At 40.6% G+C, this 23,390-nt stretch overlaps 1 protein-coding gene across 2 annotated transcripts; it reads left to right on the top strand.

Moving 5' to 3' along the window:
- Positions 1 to 41: 41 nt before the first annotated feature.
- Positions 42 to 22,839, top strand: MYBL1 (MYB proto-oncogene like 1). 2 transcript variants are annotated; one of them, XM_066623822.1, is made up of 16 exons: positions 42 to 126; positions 4,246 to 4,351; positions 4,439 to 4,510; positions 5,232 to 5,324; positions 6,259 to 6,479; positions 9,389 to 9,572; positions 10,584 to 10,658; positions 12,089 to 12,193; positions 15,337 to 15,570; positions 16,284 to 16,643; positions 17,348 to 17,493; positions 17,680 to 17,794; positions 18,873 to 18,989; positions 19,069 to 19,173; positions 19,782 to 19,958; positions 22,711 to 22,839. In XM_066623822.1, exons 1-16 carry the CDS (start codon positions 107 to 109, stop codon positions 22,837 to 22,839), a joined length of 2,259 nt encoding a protein of 752 aa, XP_066479919.1. In that variant the 5' UTR covers positions 42 to 106. The 2 variants fall into 2 exon arrangements, with proteins under 2 accessions (XP_066479919.1, XP_066479920.1); XM_066623823.1 differs by lacking the exon at positions 19,782 to 19,958.
- Positions 22,840 to 23,390: the final 551 nt, after the last annotated feature.

A 23,390-nucleotide genomic window follows, 5' to 3' on the forward strand; every position in this document is an offset into this window, starting at 1 on the left:
ATGTCCCCCGAGCGGGGGGCCGGGCTGCGCCGGTGCTGAGGGGAGCCGGCTCGCCTGTGGGTGAGCGCCGCCGAGCCTCCGTCCCTCCCTATGCTGCGCGCCCAGGATGGCGAAGAGGCCGCGCAGGTGAGTGGCCCGGCAGCCGGGCAGGGGCTCCCCTTCACCCGCCCTCTGCCGCCCTCCACACGGCCCGTCCTGCCAGCACCTCCAGCCCGCGCTTCCCAAACCCTTCAGCGCCACGACCCACTCACGGTCCCTCGCGACCCACTGCGGAGCTGGAAACAAGGATTTCGTTTATTAATAGTGATAATCAATAATTAATTAGTTAATAATCAGGGTCCTGCGCTCTGATGCTGCTGGAAACCTCACACTCCCCATGTGGCCCGCCTTGGACTGAAGTCAGGAGCAATCCAGTGGCCAAGAAAGGCCCTGATGATCTGTCATCATCATCATCATCATCATCTTGTATGTGTGTGTAGACATTTGCCAGACCGTTGTTTCTCCAGCTGTGGGTCGGGACCCACTAGGTGGGTCACGGTCCCATTCCAGGTGGGCCCCCATTCGTTTCAATATGTTTCATTTCTTTTCCCATTCCAGATAGGTCCCCGTTCAATTCCCGTTCATTCATTTTAATATATTAGGCTTTGACACTACCATGGCATGTGACATTCACTTCAATATTTTGTTTTTAGTATATCAGATTTGATGCTCCCATGGTGTGTGACTGCATTTGGGGAAATGTGACACATCTACTTTTAGCAGGCTGCTATGTATATGCTGTTAACAATGATAGTCAATGGGGCGTAGTCCCTACCCACCTAAGGGCCCAATCCTATCCAATTTTCCACTGCCTGTGCAGCTGTGCCAATGGGCACATCTTGTGGTGGGGCAGCAGTCACAGAGGCCCCCTTAATGTATGGAAACATTTGCTCCCTTACCTTGGGGCTGCATTGTGGCTGCACCAGTGCTGGAAAATTGGATAGGATTGGGCCCTAAGTGTGGGTAGGATTGCAGCCTAGGATTGTTAAAAATTTTCCTGCTTCACTTCCAGCCATGACATCACTTCCGGTGGGTCCTGACAGATCCTCATTCTAAAAAGTGGGTTTCAGTGCTAAAAGTTTGAGAACCACTGTGCTAGATGCTTCCTAGAAATGGACTGTGTCCCCCACCCCAAACTTTTACAGTCAATCCAGGGTACTCGGAAGGCTGAACAAGATGCAAGATGTGCAGTTAGGGACTTCGAAGCCGAACAAAAGGCTGAAACTGGGTTCACGCATGTGATCTATGGCACACCAATTACTAGAGAAAATTGGAAAATGTGACATTTTAATTTGGGGGTATGAAGATTATCTCATATCAACTGTTTTCTTCTACAAACCAGGCAAGGATGCTTGCAAGTTTTTTGTTTAACTTTTCAAAAACTTTTCATGACCCACCAAAAATTAGCTCATGACCCACTGGTGGGTGCTGACCCGCAGTTTGGGAAACACTGCTCTAGTCCCTCCTCCCTGGTGGTTGCCTTTTCAATGCAAGTTCTCATGGTTGTGACAGTGATGATCTTCTGTTCACTCGAGTCTCCCTCTCCACCTTAGTATTTGACTGCTCCGAGTACTTTCCACAGTACTCAAATTTCTTACCCCTTGGAAACTTAAACCACCTTCTGTTTTCATCCTGTTTTGTTTTTCTTTGGCACTGAGTCACAAAGAAGTACAAAAAGGTTTCGCCTCTTATCCTGGCCATGTTTTTTTCCCCTTGCTTTTCCTCTTGTGTCACTTTTTGTAGATAAAAAAAATATAGAGATGTTTTTAATAGTGAACTATCTCATAACTGACACTGTATTTGTCCACTCGCTGTGCCTTCTTGAGTTATGATGGAAATAAGCCAATTGTAATTGGAAAGGAGAGCAGCCTGTCTTTGATTGTCTGTTATTTAAGTACTTGCCTGTATATAAAGATATTAATGTAAGTGTGTGGTATTCTAATGCAAGTTATAATTTTTTAACACTTCAATAATGAAGTCTTCAAAATTCTGTGACTTGTAGGAAAAAAATACTTCAGAGATCTTCTTTTGATCTCATATTCAGTGCTTACAAAATATCAAATACTTTTTGAATGTGGCTGGATGGTGCAAAATGGTTATGCAGGCTGAAGGAAAATCATTTGAAACTACTGGTACTGTACAGCTGTGTGTGTGTATGTTTCACTTTGCCAACTTGTTTGGTAGTCTGTGATTGATGTGTGCATATAGTTAATCTCATTTGAATTGCACTTCATTAGATGTTGCTTTACTAGTATTTCTAGAGTAGCAATTTTATGCATCATTTCTTGTAAGCAAGTTCCTTTGAAATCGGAGGAATTTGTGTCCAAGTAAAAGTGGATAGGGTCAGGCTATAGGTCTAACCTTGGTGGCTTCTTAATTGTGAATGTAGTAATTGTATAAAATAGGACACATGCACACACTTCGTGTGACTTCAAACAAAATTTTTAAAAATGTGATCAATTGGAATAACCTGGTGGCTCCATGTTATCTTCCCTTGAAGAGAAATGGTTTTAATATGCATAGCAGATTAGTATCTCTATAATAGAGAAAACATAGCAAGTAGATTCTTTCTTAACATGGTTGGTATGACGCTGTTACATAGTCATTAGAAATTGGCAGCAAAATCCAGTGGGACTTACTCCTAGGTAAGGGTGTATAGGATTCCAGTCTAAGTGTGTCTCCTATAAGGGCATCAGAAAAAGCAATGTCTATGTAAATGGATTCAAGAATCACATTTGCTTGATTACATTGGTATATTATTTCTCAGTAGTTGTAATAACATAGTGGGTATTTCACTCAAGTGTTGTGTTCGAAAACACTTCAACACTGTCCCCATGTGAAATCAAAGCTGAAGTTAAATGAGGGGAGGGAAATTATTTTTTAAAATATCCAAATCCCTTTGTTCTTTATAATTATCTCAATTTAGCTGTCACTTTTTCACATATCTGTTGCTGAATCTCTGTAATTTTTAACCCAGTCCTATAATTCCATGCATTTGTGTACAAATGCAGATATGTTCTCTGGCCAGCAGCATTAATACTTCCCTGTCAAACTCAAAAAACTAAACAAGAGCTGTCATGCACCAGTGGAATACCGTAAATTTGTATAAGGTTTTGATTCCCTCCTGCCTACATGAGGCAGAAGTTAAGCAATGACAGAAAAAATGCGATTCTATTAATGTCATCCACATGTTGAGGGAAACTTATTCATATCCCAGTGCTAAAAGTTTGAGAACTAGTGTCCTAGAAAGAAGAGTGGGATAGAAATGTGATAAATACAATAATTGTGATGGACAAACACAGTTATATTTTATTAGGCCAGTAGATGGCGTGTGGCTCTTAAGGCAAAGGTGAAAACAACCTGCTCCTTCCTTTTATTTAATGATGGGCAATGAGCAGAATGCAGCAATTTGAGGGCTGCAGCACATGATTCTATGTCTTGTTCACCTAACCTTTGTGTAGCAACATACAGCAATATGCTATTTTTATATCTTTGAATCTGTTCCTGCACTTTTAATTGTTTTAGTGCTTTTCTTCAAACATTTTCATTTATTGTGTTTTTATTCTTATGCTGTATATTGCTTTGCACATAGGAAAAGCAGAGCAAAAACCTTTTAAATAAATAAATAGTTCACTTCCTCCTTCTTGCCCCTTCATGGAGTTTATCTCCATGTAAGAAAAAATTGCTTGTGAAGCAGCTTGAAGCAGGTTTGCTTTCCTGTGTGTGATTTTTTTTCCCCCTGATAACTCAAGATGTCATTTTTGTATTTATTTTTTCCTCTGTATTTATTCTTTCCGGTGCTAAGAACTATTCTTCAAATAACTTTGTATTATCTGATGTAAAGCCAACTTGAGAATCCTCTGTGAACTGGTGCATTTAGGGCTCTCTGATATTTAATAAACTTGGACTTGTCCTTTCAAAGCACTTTGTTCTGATTTTATTACTTCTCATTTTACTTAGCTAGACCGAGGACAATTCTGTGATAATTGCATTAAAAACCAACACACTGCAGTTCTATGCATACTTACTCACAAGTAAGCACCATTGAACACATTGGGGCTTGCTTCTGAGTAAACATTTATAAGATTGTAATGTGAGTGTTGACAAAAACATAACCCATATTCAAAATATCTGTCACTTCCTGAGCTGTTACATATGTGGTGTTTCACTGTCAATGTTAATTTAATATTAGTTTGCACTTTGCAGTGAGGAAGAAGATGAAGACCTTCACTATGCAGATCATGACTATGAAGTACCACAACAGAAAGGGTCAAAGAAGATATGTAATAGAGTAAAATGGACACGCGATGAGGTGAGCATCAGGCAGTTAATTACTTAACTTTCACATTTGAATCTAATGTCCTATATCTATTTATACCTTTTTTTTTTAATGTTTCAGGATGAAAAGCTGAAGAAGCTAGTAGAACTGCATGGTACAAGTGATTGGACGTTCATTGCTAGTCATCTACAGGTAAGTAAATATTAGTGTTTCAGTAAGGTTTTCATAACATAAGTGATCAGAAGTCACTTATTCATTAGCAAGTTTGAAGAAATGTAGCAAGCAGTAAAAAAAATTAGACACAGACAGGCAGCTCTACATATTCATCCTCATTCCATGTGTAGTACTATCTCCAGCACTGAAATAAACAAGGAACCTTAATTCCTAGTGGAATATCTGTGTGTATCTCAGAGCCCTGTGGAATTAGGAATTGAGAGTGACATGTTGGCATCCTTCAGTCTCGGAAGACCATGGTGTCACGCTCTGAATGGTGGCTCTGGAACAGAGTGTCCTCTCCAGTGCGCGAAGCCTGGGTAAAGTAGGTATGGAGGATAGGCTGTTACCCATGCAGCAAATCCCCCCTCTCCACGTCGCTGAAATGGTCCAATGGAAAGGCAGAAGCCAATACGGTTGGTTCCAGCGGCGTCGCAGGAGTTGTCAGAACGTGACTGTGTTCAGCCATGAACTGCCTCAGGGACTCGGGCTCCGGATTTGCCTTGAGGTTGACTCCTGAAGCCTTTTCCACAACTGGATGTAGCCACAAGGCAGTGGAGGTCTGAGATGAGAGTTTTCCTTCTCTCAGATGAGCTGCCTTCCCAGGCTGACGAGTCCCATCTACCCAGTGGCTGTTCAGTCGCGTCTTACAACAAGTACAATCTGTATTGAAAATATTGTTTTCTTTATTCTTCTGCAGAATCGTTCCGATTTTCAGTGCCAGCATAGATGGCAGAAGGTTCTAAACCCAGAACTGATTAAAGGCCCCTGGACAAAGGAAGAGGATCAGAGGGTAACTTAATTATATAGTTTTCCTATTACTAATTTTAATTCAGAAATTTTGCAGGATCAAATAAGAGTGTGCTGTCTGGAAACAACCATAGAATGTTAATACATATTCTAATTATGTATTTATATTACAATTATATATTTAAGTAGGTATTCTAATTATACATGTATGCAATCCCATTGCTGAGCACTGAGGAATTCTGTGTCTATCCTTGTCCCATGGTCACCAACCACACAGAATTATTAAACCATTTATTTCCAACATTGCATATACACAAAAGGAATTAAATGTGCTGGGCAAATATGTGTTACAGCCTATATTTGTATCTTTTACTCCTTTCCTCACTACATTCCTAGTCATTTTTCCTTTAAAAATGATTATATTGTTACGATAGTATCAAATCAATGAAACGTTAACAAAGTGACAATATTATCTTGAATTAGTAACAAAAATATTTGAGTAACTTTTACTAAAATTACTCTTTCTTAAATGAATTTAATTTTCTCTAGCATAATCTTATTTAATGTTCAACAATATTGGCAAGGATTTGGGGGCCTCTTCAGAGGAATAAAGGCAGGATATAAATAAATTTAATTTTGTGTATAAAAATTGATTCATACTAAAGATCTCAAAATTTTGCCATATGCCTAGTCATGCAGTGATGGGAAAGGAACACTGAAATCTCACTCTATAGCATTTTTCTTGGAATTATAATATCCATCTCATAATTAGCTAGGTTCTGTACAAATTAAGGAACAGTATAGGTACTGCAACGTGGGACCCTTGGTAGATGACTCTATCAACTTGTTTGTAGGCTGGGTGCTTGTTTTTTATCAGCTACAAATACATTATTGAGATTATCTTTTATGACTACATCTACATTTGTTCCTTACAAGCTTAATTTTTTGAATGCTGTTGCTGTTCATTTGCATTCCAGGTTATTGAACTTGTTCAGAAATACGGTCCAAAGCGCTGGTCTTTGATTGCAAAGCACTTAAAAGGAAGAATAGGGAAGCAATGTCGAGAGAGGTGGCATAATCACCTTAATCCTGAGGTAAAGAAATCTTCTTGGACTGAAGAGGAGGACAGAATCATCTATGAAGCTCACAAACGATTAGGAAACCGATGGGCTGAAATTGCAAAACTGCTTCCTGGAAGGTATTTTTAAATTTGACAGTGCACTGTGCATGCAAAATAAGAAGTTATTTCTAGATTTCTGACTCTTATACCCAAATTCTGCACATTGTCACCAGCGTTCTGCATTTCCAATTTCTATGCCACACTTTATATGTGCATTGGTGAGCATCTTCAAAGGCTTGTGGTGCAAATTATCAAAATTCATGAACTGGATGCTATCCTTGTGGGTGAGGGGATCTGAGTGTATGGAAAGATCTCAAGGATCATGTATATACTTGTATTCAGCGCCCTTTTCTACCCTGAGCAGCATGTGCAGGGAGTCCCATTCCCTTCTACAATGTGATGGAACCAAGAATAGTTCGGTACCATCGCTATGGAAGCCCCCGTTCCTTTTCAGCTCAACAGCATGCCTAGGTTATTCTTTGATATACAAAGTGCCCCCTGACAGTAGCATTGGCTGTCATGTCTATGTGGAAATCGTTGGTGGGGTGGGAGGGAATGTGAGTGCAATTGCTTCACCCAGTCACATCCTGTCCTATGGTCTTAGCTCTAGCAACAAGAATGCAATCTACTGGCCTTCTTGATTTCTTCAAGCTCCCAGGATGTGACCTATGAATGCAGATACTTCTGGTGTGGGGTACATCTTTGGCATTGAGTGGCCATCGATGTGTTATGTTATAGGGTTTGAGTGCACAGCTGCTCCCTGTGTCCAATGTCAGAAAGACAGAGTGTATCAAAGAATTGTAAAGGCTGAAACAGGGCAAAATACTCAAGAATGCAATGGTCATCTGGTGAATTTTGGAGCATTTGGTGGATTATAGGGAACTTGTACATTGTACAATGTATCCTATGACTTTCAGCCTTTCTTCCTCTTCAGTTCATCTTTCATTTTGAATTATTTCACATCTAGACTGTAGATTATACCTTCAACCTGTAGACATCTGCTTCCTGGAATAGTGTGATATGACGCAGAGATTGAAGGGGGACTATATACAGGAGCAATAAAATCAGAGTGTTGTGTGTAAAAAAATCTAATGTAAGGTATGTACTCTGGTTACTGCTACTCTGATTTTGTTACTCCTGTACAGGGAAGCACTTCGGTATAATCGCTTAGCTGAAACAGGAAGTACTAGTGTCATCTTTTTTTCTTGGTTTATAAAAATAATTCAGTGCTTCCTGTCCTTCTGCAGTCTGGTTAAAAGTTTGACTGTGAACTTCCTGTTAATACTGGCTAGTGTCTTAATTCACAAGTTGTTGCATGGATTAACATACAGAAAGTTTCTTGCATGATCCGTTTCCAGTGTCTTAATGTTGACCATCCATTTTGTTGTTAATTTCTATAGAACCTTTTATTTCTTTGTATAAAATGCTTATATCCCCCATCTCCCTCTCCATCTGGAGGTGGCCATGGCAGTTTACAGTGTTGTTTCTATGTATTGGTAGGCTACAAAAGTAACATGGGAAGTGAATGCCTCTCTGGCTTTTTCTCCTCCTCCTCTCAGGGTAGTTAGTGCTTCTCTGTGTGGGGGAGGGGCATAGTAAAGGTGGGGAGTCTGACCCTTTTTCTTGCTGGCTTTCCCTTTTTCTTTTCTGTCCATGTACATGACACTAAACTAAACAGATCCCTGTCCCAAAGGACTTGCAACCAAAGCTTTGAAGTTTTTCACATACTTGTTAAATGTGCCTAGGATAGTTAAAAATAATAGAAGCTATTTCTAATCCTTGGCTAGGCTTCAAACAATGAAATTGAGCCTCAGAGGGCTTTAGGCTAAGAGAAAATAATAGCAGCTTCCAAAACACTGCTTTTAAAACTGAGGTGGTTTCAGAGGTAATTTTTTGTTTTTGTTTTTTGGTTTAATGTGATTAAACCCTTTCTGCCCAACGTTGCATATACACAACAGGGATTAAATGTGTACACCTGTGGGCTGGGTAGAAATGGCTTAAAACATCCATTGCTTGTGCAAGTCCCTGTTATGAAATTTTCACTTGGTTTTCTTCTGTTTTGGTAACGGGTGCTGTTGTAGAATTGCTGTGCTATTTAGACATGCTAGAAGATTTTTGTTTAGTTTAGAAAAGTTCTGAAATATAATTGTATCTTGTTCAAAATGAATCCTCCCACCATCCTATTCCTCCTATTTTGAGTAATTTACTTAGTTCAGTTTCGAGGTTCAAGCAGAGGTACTATAATCAGCAAAATTTCTACATTGCAGGCACAATCCAGCCACAGTAAAGCACTTTTGTATCCTATTAATTCAATAAGAGAGTCACAGTCTGATCTTATGCATGTTTACTTGGAAATTCCCCAATGCACTTTGCTCACAGAGAAGTGTGCATAGAATTATTACCTTAAGCCAGGGCTTTTCAAACTGAGGAGTTGTGACGCCCCAGCCTGTGGGCCATGGACTCTGCCCCCTTAAGGGGCTGGGGCAGGGAGGAGGCAGCGGCACGATCCCTAGGATCGCGCTGCTCAGGGAGCTGCAGGGGCTTGGGTACACTTACCAGAGCTTCCTGCAGCTTCCTGGGTGTGCAAGATGCAGGGCTCCTCAATGCTTTAGAAGTGAAAGTGGAGCAATCGTGCTTCACTTCTACTAAACCAGAAGTGGAGCGTGTTTGCTCCACTTTCACTTTTGCAACTTCAGGGATCCCTGCAGACAGTCGCGCAGGGCTCCCCGCACCCTCGGGAGGCTGCAGGAGGTTCTGGTAAGTGCAGCCAAGGCCCTGCAGCACCTGAGCGGTGTGATCCTGTGCATCACTGCCTTCCCCCCGCCCCCGCTGCCTCCCCCTGCCCCCGCAAGGACTTACAGTGGTTTTCAAACTCCCTGAGAGTTTGAAAACCACTGCCTAAAGCACTTGATTAATTCGTTCTCATCGGAATCATAGTGACTTAAAGGTGCTCAACTTTGGTTGGATCATACTCTATAATTTTTTAGGACTGACAATTCAATAAAAAATCACTGGAACTCCACTATGCGAAGAAAAGTTGAGCAAGAAGGATATTTACAAGATGGAATCAAGACTGAGCGACCTTGTTCATTAAAACTGCCACAAAAAACATGTGCATCTACCGACCACCTGCATGCGCAGAATCAGTTTTACATACCAGTTCAGACCCATGTAAGTTCTCCACAGTTTTTTATTTTTGATAATTAATCTGCTAATTAAATTAAGGGGGAAAGTGTACCTCTTAAAAACTTATTACAGTGGGCCCTCCATAGTATAAGAAGGTTCACAATACAATGTTACTCACTTTACAAAGAACTCACAATTGCCATCAACAAGACCCTGTGGGTGATAGATCAATCAATCAGCAATGTGATTGCAAGTGTTTGGTAGTGTCTCATTTAACAGCACATTCTTAACATTGTGGCTGTCTGGAGGAAAAGATGTAGCTGATCAAGTGCTGATGCAAATGTAAGCCTTCTAGGTAGTGTCTCAGCAGGTATACAGCCTTGTAATTCATCTTTTATAATTGCAACATTGTGTAAACCGTTAACCATGGCTCCTAAAGAATGCAGTAGGCACCTTTTAAACAATCTTAGCCGTGTTCTATGGCAGAAACTTCTGAGGTCTTGGAACAAATTACCAAAAAACTGTGTGTTATTAGGTTCACAATCCAATATTTTCATAAAGGAATGGTATCTCTAGAACAGATTACGATTGTAAAATGAGTGTCCATTATATTTCCTTGCACTGCAAGAAAGCTAATCTTGTGGGGAAGCTTCTTTCTTTTGTTGGTTATATTCTTCAAAAATTGTATTGTACATACAATTAGCGTAACAATATGCTAGATTTAAAAATAGATGCTTTTATATGTTGCTTAAAATGCCCAAGGCAATTCTACAGACATAAGATTATTGAACATAGTTTTCTAAACTTGTACAAGGGATAAAATATCTGTAAAACCCCAGAGTGTCTTCCTGTTTGTTTTGGGATGACTGCTTCTTGTTTCCATCAGCATTTATCTGATGTTCTGGGTAAATTTGGGTTTCTTTATTTGATAATCTGGGTGGGTTCATCTCAAATGATCACTTTTGAAAAATAAACAATATAAAATTTCATAGAAGTGTAAAAACAAGCCAAGAAAATGGTTAGAAATTACTGTATAAATAAATTGTGGTTTATTAGATGCCAGGCTACCAGTATGTGCCATCGGACAGTAACTGCATAGACCATGTTCCAACTTCTTCAAATTTCATTCAGGTAATCTAGCTATTTCTGAATTCTAAAAATTTCTAAAATACCACAGAAAACTGTGGGTCACAAGTTCATGTGTGGTGGGTTGTGATCCCATGTGACTGGGTCTGACTCAATGCTTCCTATAGCACTGCAATGCCTTATTGGGATGCCCCAGAGGTTGTTTCTGGATTGTGCTGGGCCCATGATCCACTGTACTGGTGTCTGTCAGCCCTTGTCTTCCCCGCAGAAGTGACTTTCGGTTTGTGGGTGCAACTTCTGGTTTGACCAGAAGTCACTTCCGCACACTTTCATGTAGAATTCTGGGGCCTATAGTGACCAGTAATGGGTTGTGGGTCCAGTGCAACCTTTAAGCAGTCTCCAGGGCCTCCCAATAAGGCTGAAGTTCCCAAACTTTACATGGGAGATGGGACCTCCTGAGTAGCTGTGGGAGTGGTGTTGACTGTGACAGCACTTCTGCATTCTTGCCGCTGCTGCTACTTGAGGGTTGCTGTGGTCCTCCAGAGGTTGCAGAGGGTCTGCTGCCCCCTTGTGGGCCATCCCATGCCTCAAAATGGCTTCCTGAAGCAATCATGACCCACTTCCAGTTTCGCAACGAAAAATGGATATGGGTCGCGGTCACTTCAGGGAGCAAGCATTTACCTCTGGATGGGGCATCACTGTGTCCCAGTTTGGGAACCACTGCAACAAGGTATTGTAGTGCTACCAGGAGCATCACACTGTGACCCACCATGGAGGACAAGGTGGGTTGGGGCGCTGAAAAATTTGAGAACCGCTACTCTACCGACATAATCTGAAAATGCTTTATTGCTTATGGGCTCTGTCCGAGATTCCATATTCTGCTCCAGTAGGGGAATATGATTCCACAGATGCTCCACTCCAATGCCATTGAAGTGAATGACAGCTTGTGTGGGAGGTGTCCTGGGGATTTGGAGTGGGATGACATTAGCGAGGCAATGTGTTTTGGCTTGTCATTGAGTTGATTCTAAAGTCAGTGTAATGTTATTCTAGTGCAGGGGCCAGAAGTAGGGTCTGGTGAAGTATAGCATTTGGTCTAAGTCTGCTCCACCTTTATGTTCCTGATATGCCAACATTGTTGCAGATGTTGACCCCTCACCAGCAGAGCTGTGCTGGTGTAATGCATATGGCAGTTTGACAATTCACTGGCATATCCACTAAGTTCTACCAGCATAGTGGTTGCAGTGGAGGCGTAGCTCTAAGATCTGTCAGCAGAAGGGACTTCTGTCGGATTTCGTACTTCTTAGATAAGTGTAATAGGAGCAATGGCTTGTACTCTTGATCTGTATGAAATCATTTAGATAAATGTTTCCTGAATGATCAGAATTTAACCAAATAATGCTACATTATTGCTCTTAATAGGATGTCCTAACTATAATTTTTTGTCTCTCCCTCTTTTTTTTTAATTCACACTTCAGCAGTCATTAATTGATGATGATCCTGACAAAGAGAAGAAAATAAAAGAACTTGAACTACTCCTTATGTCAGCTGAGAATGAAATCAGAAGAAAGAGAGTTTCTTCTGTAAGAATAGCTTTTATAACCATGCATGTATTTTTTTGCTAACTGTGCAGTGATGGCTGCTAATAATGTCCTTCAAAGTAGCATAGTGTAAATATATTAATGAATGGCTTTATACAGGAGCCCATAAAATTTGACTGGGTGACTAGCCAAAACCTATTATGCACTAGCCAAATGTATGACTTGTATTGAATCTTCTTTTCACTGAGTCTGTGGCATATGCAGAATACTTAGGAAATGATTGAGTGTTTCTTGGCTTGGCTTTCCAGAAGGTGTAGGCTGCACCTCACTCTTTCTGCTGACCATAAGATCCCAATAGGAAGGAAGATAAAGTACAGTGGGCTCTCCATGGATGCCTAACCACAGCTCAGAGAACCTTGGACATGACCGGAAAGCGCTTCTGATTCACGCACGCAACTTCCGGTCATGTCTAGGAGGTGTTCTGAGACTGGGGAAGGCCTGTGGAGTGAGCACAACTCTGGTCATGTTTGGGGGGGAGAGGTTGACCCTGGATGATGTGCCCTAGGGCAGCACTCCTTCCAGTTATGCCGCTGCCTGTTCGTATGTCCTGGCTGTAAGTAACTAAGTATACCTGGATACACATGGCTTATAGAGAACATAAGAAAAACACTGCTGGATCAGGGTAAAGTCCATTTAGAATCCTGTTTCCCACAGTAGCCTACCAGTTGGCTCTAGGGATTCTTCAGGTAGGAGAGAAGGCATACTTCTCTCCCACCATTGCTCCTCTGCAGCTGTTATTCCGAGGGATATTGCCTAGAGGTAGTACATAGCCATCATGATTAGTAGCCATTGATACGACTATCCTCCAGAGCTGCACAATATACTGTGGATTCAGAAGTGGTATGACATCCAGTGGTGAACCTGTCCAGGTGTGGCATAGCATAGGATGAAATGTATTTTGAGTGTATTTGAATCCAGGTGTAGGCGGCACATGTGTCTTGACTGTCAGGAGCCCTCTTGTAAGTTGTTTATGTACATGGAGACCTCCACACACTGCCACTAATGCAAGCGAACAGTGGGCTTGATCATGCTCACTGTCTTCATGATTACAGTTTTAGTTAATTTATTTATTTTATTTATACAGGTATTTATATACTGCCTTTCTTTGGTCTTCAGATTTCTCCTCAGACTTTAATCCAAGGCAGTTTACATAGGCAGGCTGTTCTAAACCCCCGTAGGGATTTTTACAATTGAATAGTTGTAGTCTTTCATAGAACTCCTTCCAGCTGGATTCCTTCCTGGTCTGGCCTCTCTCTGGCCCTTTGCCTCCTACACTCCACTTGACGGCAACTCCTCTCTGCCACCTAGGGTCAGCTCATCAGTATATCAGTGTCAGTTCTCGGGTACTTCCGGTTGTTTCGAATTGGCAGCCTCAGATCTTCAGGCATACAAGATGGCCGCTCTACCAACTGAGCCAGACCTCCTGCCCTTAATACAAAAGTATTATTTAAAGCATCAACAGACTCTCCAACCCATGAATTAGTAACACTGAATTAGTATGATTTAAAGCAGGTTAATGTCCTACTGCTATCCATAGTATTAGATCTTAAATCTATGTGCAGCTGGTCCTATTTCTTAAAAGTTCATGGGAAACATTTTAATTTTCAAATAGTTTCTTCTGGGTATCAGTGTTCTTGTCATATGTTTCTGCATGGGAACCTGTCTGCGAAGTTGATAGCTATATAGTCCATAGGTTCTTTAGGTACTACAGTTACAACTTTTGGTTATATAGAGAGAAACTGAAAGATAATTTATTAACAGCCCATACTTGGTGTACAGCATGCAGGGCTGATGGTGTAGCAGCTGCTGTATCCTGCCCTCCAGCAGGGGATCAGGCCAACCAGGAGAGGTAAGTAAAGAAAATTTTTACTTTACCTCTCTGGTCACTGCTTGGTCCCTTGTGGGCCTATTTGATCTATGCCAGCTCTTTTGCTGACATAGATCTGTACTGCAGCAGGAGTGTGTTTCAGGCTTGGGATGGGGCATGTGGCATCTGCTAGTGCCGTTGAGATGCACCCCGTCCTGCCTCTGATTTGTCCTGGCCTGATCCTCACTCCAGTTTGACCTCATTGCTAGCAAAATTATTCCAATGGCTGTTCTGCAGGATTTCAGTGGCCAGCTTGTGGGGTGCTGGTGGCAACCGCCTTCTGGTTTTTGCACTAGTGGCAGTTTTCTGCAGACTGGTGGAGAACCTGCTGTGATGGCTTACTGTGCTGTATACTGGCATATCACAGGGTCTGCCAGCTTACCACGTGGATAGAACTGGGCCGTTGATAGACTTTTTTTTACTCTACCTCGCTGTAAGATGTCTGAGGCGGCTTACAAAGATTCAAAAGAACAATATATCTGCACTGTTTCAGGAGCTAACTGCTCATTACATGCAAATGTGTGTGACAGTTCCCTAATATCTGTTTAAAAAAATCTTTTGATTTCATTCTAAAGACAGCTTTCAAATAAGGTCTAGCACTGAACACACTTTTCCTCTTCCATTGATTAACAAGTTTCTAAAGCTACTTATCTTAGTATATATGCATTTTAAAAAAATCAAATGTTGAGCCTCTGTTATATGTTGGCATGCGATGCAAGTAGATGCAAAGGCTTAAGATACAAGCATGTTTCATACAGGAGAGTTAGGATAAGAGTATTTTATTTTCCAGTAAAATTGCATATTCTGTGAACTCTGGAAGTTATTTAGAATGATAGGAAATAATCTAACTTGTGTCTTAAGGCATGGCTGTGCATAGTACAGAGCCATAGACTAGATTGTGATAACTCTAGTAGTTTAGTGTTATATGTAAATAGACTCAAAATTTGAGATAACTAGATTCCTATCATATATTTATTTATAATTTTGGGAAGTGGCTTGTGCTAAGAAAAATAATTTTAGTGTAGGTGACTTTTTTATTCCTTTCCTGGTTTGACTGCACAGAATCCTAAATTTGTATACAGAATAGGTAAAAAGAATTGTTTTTTAGCGGGTGACTGGCTGACTGACTTAAATGTGTTCTATGCCAGTTTTCTATCATTTTCAGTTAACTTAATGAAGCATACTTTGGCAGTCTCTATAACAATTCTGATTTATCTTTCATATCTCATAAAGCAACAACACATTTTTGTATTCTTAGCAAGCTGGAAATTTTTCTAACTGGTCTGGAAGCTTCATCATTGAAGACAGCATGTCAAACACTCTAAATAGCCTTTCAGAGCAGACAAATGACTTTTACGGTATGGATGAAACGCAAGCTGCAACAGCTCAGCAAAACTCGCCTACTAAATATCTGGCTGTAGAGGCAAATGCGGTGTTGTCATCACTACAAACAATTCCTGAATTTGCAGAGACATTAGAACTCATTGAATCTGTAAGTCTGAATGACTTTATTTCCCATTTTTAATATAGTTGCTTTCCATGAGAGAATATAAACAGTAGAAATTCAAAACATATTATTAGGAACACTTACAGCAGGGGCAGGCAAACTTTTAACTTTAGGGATCCTGGACCTTTAACAATTGCATAGAAGAGGGAATTTCAGCAGGTGCAGCTTGTCATTTCACAGTTGACAAGCTGCACTAGCTGAAATTCTCCCCTACACAAATTGTTAAAGGTTCAGGATCCCTAAAATTGAAAGTTTGCCCACCCTGACTTAAAGCATTTGTTCTTGTTTGGTAGTTAGTTCAGGGTCCAGTCCAACTTTCTAGTGCCAATGCAGTCCTGAGGTAAGGCTTCAAACATTCCCTTATCTTGAGGAGGCCTCTGTGACTGCCCCACCACCACAAGATGCCACGCACGTGTTGTTGGCATAGATGCATCAGCACTAGAAAGTTGGACAGGATTTGGGCCTCAGTGCCTTTTCTTTGATCTTGTGAGGCAAAAATAGATATAATTAGGAAACATCTAAAATTTTTGAATTATGAAATAATTGAATTACAACCATATGCATGTTAGAAGTGAAATTTGTCATCATGCTAGAATGGTAATTCTGGCAATCAGCTAATGCCAGTTGCACACCCCTTACTTATTGCCTAAGATGTGATTGATGATACTTTTTTTCTCAATGTTACCTGAATATTATAGGATCCTGTAGCATGGAGTGATGTTGCCAGTTTTGATCTTTCTGATGCGGCTACTTCCCCGGTCAATCAAGCTCCGGTAAAGCTAATGAGAATTCAGCACAATGATGGGGCTACGGAATGTCAGTTTAACGTAAGTGTTGTGCTTGATGGCAAGAAAACAAGTGATGAAGAAGAGGCAACTATGTCAACATCCCCAAATACAGCAAAATTCAGCACTCCCCCTACTATCTTGCGCAAGAAGAAGAAACTTCGAAGTGGACAGTCACCAGTCAATGAACAGAATGATGGCGCATGTAGCAATGCGCCCAATATTGCACTGAAACAAACACCAGTGAAAACACTACCCTTTTCTCCCTCCCAGGTAAAGGCAATATTAATCTAACAGAGTTTCGTGGAATAAATAATGTGTCATGTCCTCTACTAAGAACTACTTCAGCAAAGATCAATCTATTCACTCAGAGAAATAATGTTTTTTCCTCCTTCTGTTGAGTGGATTGGCTTTTTTCTGTCCAATAAATGTGTTCTTGTGCTTTTAAAAAAAAAAATACTGAAAGTAGATCAGACTCATTGAGTCTTTTTCATGGCAGGAATTCTGAGCACTGCTATTGTGCAGTGATCACAGGTTGCCTGCCCTCCTCATATGTGTGGGACCATCCTTGTGGGTTTGATTGGACACCATGGGATGCGTGGGCAGGTCCTGTGAAAGATTTAAACAGCCCCCAGGTCACTCAGCAGTCTTGCATGTGGTCTCCCTGCATGCTGTATTGGATATTTTGAGTATTTTCCCTAATCATGGCCTGAAAATAACCATAATGTGTTTGTGCAAACAATGTGCCATGTACATGTGCAGAATAGCTGTGGGTCTTGAGGTTCCCAGTGTGGCCTGAGATGCTGAGTGCCACTTTCCTCTTCATCATAAATGTGTGAACCTCTGCTGCTCGTGCAGAGTTTGTTAAACCACTTAGAGATGAATTAGAAAATTCCAGACTGGCGTTCTGAGTATCTTATGGGTAAACACTACTCAATTTGCACAAAGGAATTCATGTTTGTTTCTTCTGTGTGCAGTTCTTCAACACTTGTTCTGGAAATGAGCAGTTTAACCTTGAAAATCCTGCATTTACATCCACTCCAATTTGTGGCCAGAAAGTTCTTATTGCAACTCCTTTACATAATAAAGAAGTAACACCCAAAGATCAAAAAGAAAATGCAGGGTAGGTTGATGCTACATATTTGACTTGAAATGGTTCTTGTAACTAAAAAAAAGAAAAGAAATTGTATATAACAATCTAGATGTAGAGCAATTTCTCAAAAGGGAGGAGGAGGAGCGAATTTGATCATGAAATGTTCCATTACTGGTGATTTAATTATAATGTAAATTTATTTTGGTTCTTGAATAGTTTTAGGACACCTACTATTAGAAGATCCCTACTAGGCACCACACCAAGGACTCCAACACCATTTAAGAATGCCTTAGCTGCTCAGGAAAAAAAATATGGTCCTCTGAAAATTGTGGTAAGTAGCATTTTGATTTAGCTCTTCTTTAGAGTGTGCTCAAAACTTTAATTGAGAAAAACAAAATGCATATGAAAACCGAATACCTAAAGTTCATTTTTCATAGCTATTTATTTATTTAATAATAACAAGGAGTCATTAGAGAGGCTCTTGGCTAAGCCAGGAGGAAAGCCTAGTCCAGGCTAGTTTATTTGAAACAAGTTATACTTGCATCTCCTACTTTGCTTTGCAGATTGACCACAGAGGTTTAGTGAAAAACTTTCCTTTTTGTATATAAGAAACATATGAATTTGCTTTATGCTGAGACCTTTGTAGCCCAATCCTATATGCTGCCTGTCCATAGCATGCAGCATTACAAATGGAGAACATGCTGTCTGCTGTGGTTGGGGGCTTGGGAGAAGCAGATAAAAATGTTTTTATGTATCTTCCAATAGGCTACCTGTTCGCCAGGGGGTCTCCTTGGACTTGTGCCAGCTTTTTTTGCTAGAGTATGTCTGAGGAGAGTCAGGGGACGACAAACACTGCTGCCGTCAAACCCCCCACATCCCAGTCCTGATCTGCCCCCATAACTGCCCTGTTCTGCCCACGCCTACCCTGTTCTGTCCAGCTCCACCTCCATCCGAACCCTACGGGTACTTACCAGGACTGGAATCCACTGCCATACGGACCCAGTCACACATAGCTTGCAACGCCAGCCAGCCCACATTCCCCTGGCATGCCTCCTTTTGCAACGGCCAGAAAGTTCCAAGCACTACTGAAGTGCTTGTTTGGGTGGTGTTGGGCACCAATGGGATTGGGGCTTTTAAACTACCAAGGAAGAATATTTCACCTCTCTTGAAGATCAGAGTACAATTATACTACTTTAAAAAAAAGTTCATTCCAAGACACAAGCAGTTCAATCTTAGATTAAAAAAACAACAAAAAATTACAAACCAGAATTAAGCATCTTAACATATTGATGGGTGTGTGTTTCTCTATTGTATGTCAAAATACATGGTCATTAGTAACTTGTATACACAACACAGTAATTGAAAATACGCATCTAACATGATGTTTTCTCCAATTTTAATGGATTTAGTCGCAGCCACTTGCCTACTTGGAAGAAGATATTAGAGAGGTTTTAAAGGAAGAAACTGGAACAGATATATTTTTCAAGGAAGAAGAGGATTCTTTTTATAAGGGCTACAAAACAGAGGTAAGTTACACTGTACTGCATCACTGGAGTGGCCAGAAACAATGAAAACAATTGTAATTCCCTCTCTTTCTTATGACAGAATCTTTCTGCAAAGAAAGTCAGGAAGTCATTAGTCTTGGATCCCTGGGAAAAAGAAGAGCTGGATGCACAGCTTTTTACTGAGGACAGTATTTTGGACATACAGGTGAGCAGCACGATACAAAAGAAACAAATATTTTGGGAAAAGTGGGAACCAGTTTAAGTTGTTAATGGGAGCCATTGCTGTGATGACTGTTGCAACATAAACCAGCACAACTATGGGTTGGATTTGTAACCAGAATAACCAGTGTGTTTGGCATCTGAAAAATAATACTGCTTGTAGTGGTAGGAGAAAACAGCCATGTTTCCTCTTTTATTCATGGCAGTTGTCCACCTGTACTCACTGCTTTTTTTTAGAATGATAAGCCATTTTAAGCTACATTTCTATAGCCTCCTTGTGCGATTTTAAAATGAAAAAGTAAAATGGGAGGTAGACCTTGTCTCTGTGAAAGACTTTTCTTTCTGCAGTATTCCCGGATCTTATACTGATAATATATGGATAAGGAGGGATGATCTTAATATATGCAATATGGATGTGAAAATTTGTATTAGCAAAAGCACTTATAAATGGGAAGAGTGTATGCTAAATGCTTCCAAAGCTTGTTGCCAATGCTGTGGCCTACAAACCTACTAGACCATCTTGCTAGTGACCTGTTTTAACTGTGTCCGCCTGTTCTTTCAACAATAAGTAACTTTTTTCCCTTTATAATATAGTCAGAAAATATCTATACTACGTCGCTCCTAATGATACCATTATTGGAAATACATGACAATAGAGCTAATCTGATTCCAGAGAAACAAGATTCCAGTTCGACAAAACCAAATGTAGCAATGAAAAAAAAGCTGAATACTTGCACTTCAAAAAATATCAAAACTGAAAAAACACTTCAGGTCTGTATTCAGTATGTCTTGATATTCCAACCTATTTAGTTTAATTATATGCTCTTTGAAAGCACATTTTCTAGGCTGAAATCAAATCTGTCATACAATGTAGGTATTTAATATAGCAATACTTTGACTTTTGTTGCCTTCTTTTGTCCTTGCTGAACACCTGGAAGTGGCTTTTGTTTAGGGGGGGCTGAACAATGTTTAACATTGCCGAACACCCAGAAGAGGTATGTGCAGAGCTCAGCTTGGGAGGCTTGGCACAGGGACTCCTCAAGCCTGGGCGGGCAGCTCTACCGTTCCCTGTTGGGTGCACGGCAAACTGTGGCGGGCATCCTCTCATCCCAAGCCAAGCTCTGCGCGGGCTGCTTTAGGGTACATGGCAATGTTAAACAATGTCTGGCCCCTTTAGCCAGAGTCTGGTCCCTTAAACCAAAAGGTTGAGGACGTTCATCTATTTTTTTACCTTCATATTTGATCTGATCCCTAACCAGATGAATGTGCAGGGTATACCTATAAGTAACTTGAGAGCTCTTGAAGTTGACATTATTTTCTCTAAGAGGCTAGCAGTGCATTCCTTTTAGCTAAACATTCAAAATTGGAGGGGACATGTATGAAGGACATTTTAAGTGGCTTAATGTTAACAGCACTGCATATGTGAATTTCATTAAAATGCCCTTTTGACACCCTTAGAACCAATATTCCCTGTAGTTCTTACAGGGTATGTGTGGGGCCTGCATTGAGCTGCATGAGGGCAGCTCCGAACTGCTTGGCAATGACACCATTGTCAAGTTTCAGAACACCATGACAGAAGTTGTGTAGGACTCCGACTCACTGTGTGGTCATGCAGCTTAGGGAGAATATTGCTTAGTACAGTGCTGAATAAAATGTCAGTTAGCAGTATAATATCCTGCTGACAGTGTGCTAGAATCAGATTTTAAGAAAAGGACAATGGTGACATTAAGTATTGTGAATTTGCTAGTTTAAGCAAGTCACTCTTCTAACTAATCAAGTTAATTGAAGGAAAGTTGTGAGAAGTAAAGTTGTAAATGTACTCAGTATGTACATGCCTCATTGTGAATACAGAACTGAACACAATATCTCACTTTAAATAATCGCTTTATAGCAGTGGTTTCTAAACTTTTTAGCACCAGGACCCACCTAGCTTTACAAGACTTTTAAAAAAAAATTACCAGCTGTTCAAGCCTATTTTTATCCTTTTTAATTTGGTGGTGGTGGTGGCCTTCTGGAGCCTTGTTGAACTTCGTGTTCATCGGATTGGTACTATTTTGGTGGCCTTGCGTTCCCCTTGACTTGGCCTTTTATAGTAGCCAAGGCACAATTGTCTATTTGTGAGTAAATGTATGGCATGGCTCTGTTTCACTTTTCATTGGGTTCAATACATTTTCCTTATCAGCTGGGGGGGCGGTCTTTTTTCTTTTTCTTCTTTGTTTTTTTTTGGGGAACTTGCGTTTGGGTTCTGGATTCATCAGATTGGGACCGTTCTGGTGGTGTTGCATTTCTCTCAGCCTGACCTTCAAAGTGGGCTGAGTCATTTTACCTACCTACAAGTTAAACCACATGTGTGGCTCAGTTTCACTTCCCATAGGGCTAATTTTTCTTGTCAGCTATCAGCTTGTCGCTTTCACAACCCATAACAATCAGGTCCTGAGTCACTGGTGGGCCCCAATTCAGTTTGGGAAACACTGCTTTATAGTGTTCTTCAAGGACTCGGGGCCCAATCCTATCTAACTTTCCAGTGCCAGTGCCGCAATGCAACCCTGAGAAAAGAGAACAAATCTTTCCTTACCTGGAGGAGGCCTCCATGACTGCCCTATACCACAGGATATAGCGTATGCCCTGTGGTTACAGCTGCACCAGTGCTGGAAACTTGAATAGGATTTGGCCCTCAGTCCAGTCATGTGCGGGCACAGCACCTGTGTACAGAAAATTTACATGGTCTCAGTAGATCCCTGACTCTCTGTTCCACATCCTGACATACACATGTGCATGAGGCCATTAGCATGAATGGGAGATCTGTGTGCCCCACCATGTCTCCATTCTTCCTTCTCTCTCCACTCTAAACCAGGGAAGATAGAAAATAGATTGGGATCATTTAGTAGACTGGTTTTCTGACTTCCAACTTGTTTAATAATAGCAATAATGGAAAGCCTCCCCACTTCCTCGCAACGTTAGAAACACTGATCAGTGTGGATTTGTACATCTATATGCTGATCATCCCAGTGTATTGAGTTCACTGGGTACTGGATAATTGACTTGAGCCATCAATTTGCATCTGGCTCCACATATTCCCCAGCCACCATTTTGCACCTGGCTCCTGTTGGTAATCTTGATAACTCTAGGGAAGCAAACTATATCGTGCGCCAAGGACCTTAGTTCAGTGGCAGAGCATGTATTTTGTATGCAAAAGGTCCTAAGGTTCAATCCTTAACATTTCCAGGTAGGGTTAGGCTAGACCCCTACTGGAAACTCTGGAATGCCACTCTCAGTCAGGATAGTAGATGATTCTGGCCTAATTGGCCCTAATTAGAACACATGGTACAAGGCATCCACATAAGTTTAAAATGCTTCATATATGTTCACAGTAATATTTTTAATAGGTAGACCAGTATTTCCTCATGTTGCAGGTAGAGAGACACTGAGGTTGAGAACAACTACTTGTCTACAACCATCTTTTGAAATGAAGAAACACTGAGTTCTTGTTGAAAGTAATCGTTAACTGGACTGTGTGTTACAGGCAAATTGTGAATGGGAAGCTGTTGTTTATGGAAAGACAGAAGATCAGCTTATCATGACTGAGCAAGCCAGAAGATACCTAAGCAGCTATACAGCTACTGGCAGCAATTCAAGGACTCTGATCTTGTGATTTTCACCCATGTACCAATCTACCTTTTTTTTGTTTATTATGGACTTTATGCTGACTTGTTCAGTGATATGCGTACTGGTAGATTGTTTTTAAATTTGAGGCTACCTTGTAAGGAAGAACTGAAGTCTCTTTTTAGAAAGTGACAAATGTCATATATAAATCTTTTTTAAAAGTGGAATTTTAAATGATTTTTTAAAAAACAATCTAAAGAAAATGGTAAAAGGAATAACTGACTTTGTTTTGCTTTTTAAACCAATTTCTAATTCTTTAGTATATACTTGTATTCTCCTTTTAAAGACATTTTTACCTTAGAGTAGGTTTACAGGTACAATGATCTATGAAAGAATAACCTACAGGACTTTGAAATGCTTTTGCTTAAATGCTCATTTGCTTATGTAGCAATTTTTATAAAGAAACACAAAAGAAAGGAGTCTAAAGGAAGAATAGAAGGTTGCACTACTAGTTCTAGGTATGCTGCACAACATTAACTACAGTGTTAAATGTATTTATTTGGAAATGGTACTTCTAATAAGATAGTAGCCAAAGGGATG

This window comes from Tiliqua scincoides, chromosome 4, assembly GCF_035046505.1.
Source record: "Tiliqua scincoides isolate rTilSci1 chromosome 4, rTilSci1.hap2, whole genome shotgun sequence".
NCBI classification, from domain to species: Eukaryota; Metazoa; Chordata; class Lepidosauria; order Squamata; family Scincidae; genus Tiliqua; species Tiliqua scincoides.

Coding starts and splice junctions, on each gene's coding strand:
- MYBL1 (XM_066623822.1), top strand. CDS start 107: ATGGCGAAGAGGCCGCGCAG. Junction 127..4,245: donor ATGGCGAAGAGGCCGCGCAG/GTGAGTGGCCCG, acceptor TGCACTTTGCAG/TGAGGAAGAAGATGAAGACC. Junction 5,325..6,258: donor CAAAGGAAGAGGATCAGAGG/GTAACTTAATTA, acceptor TTTGCATTCCAG/GTTATTGAACTTGTTCAGAA.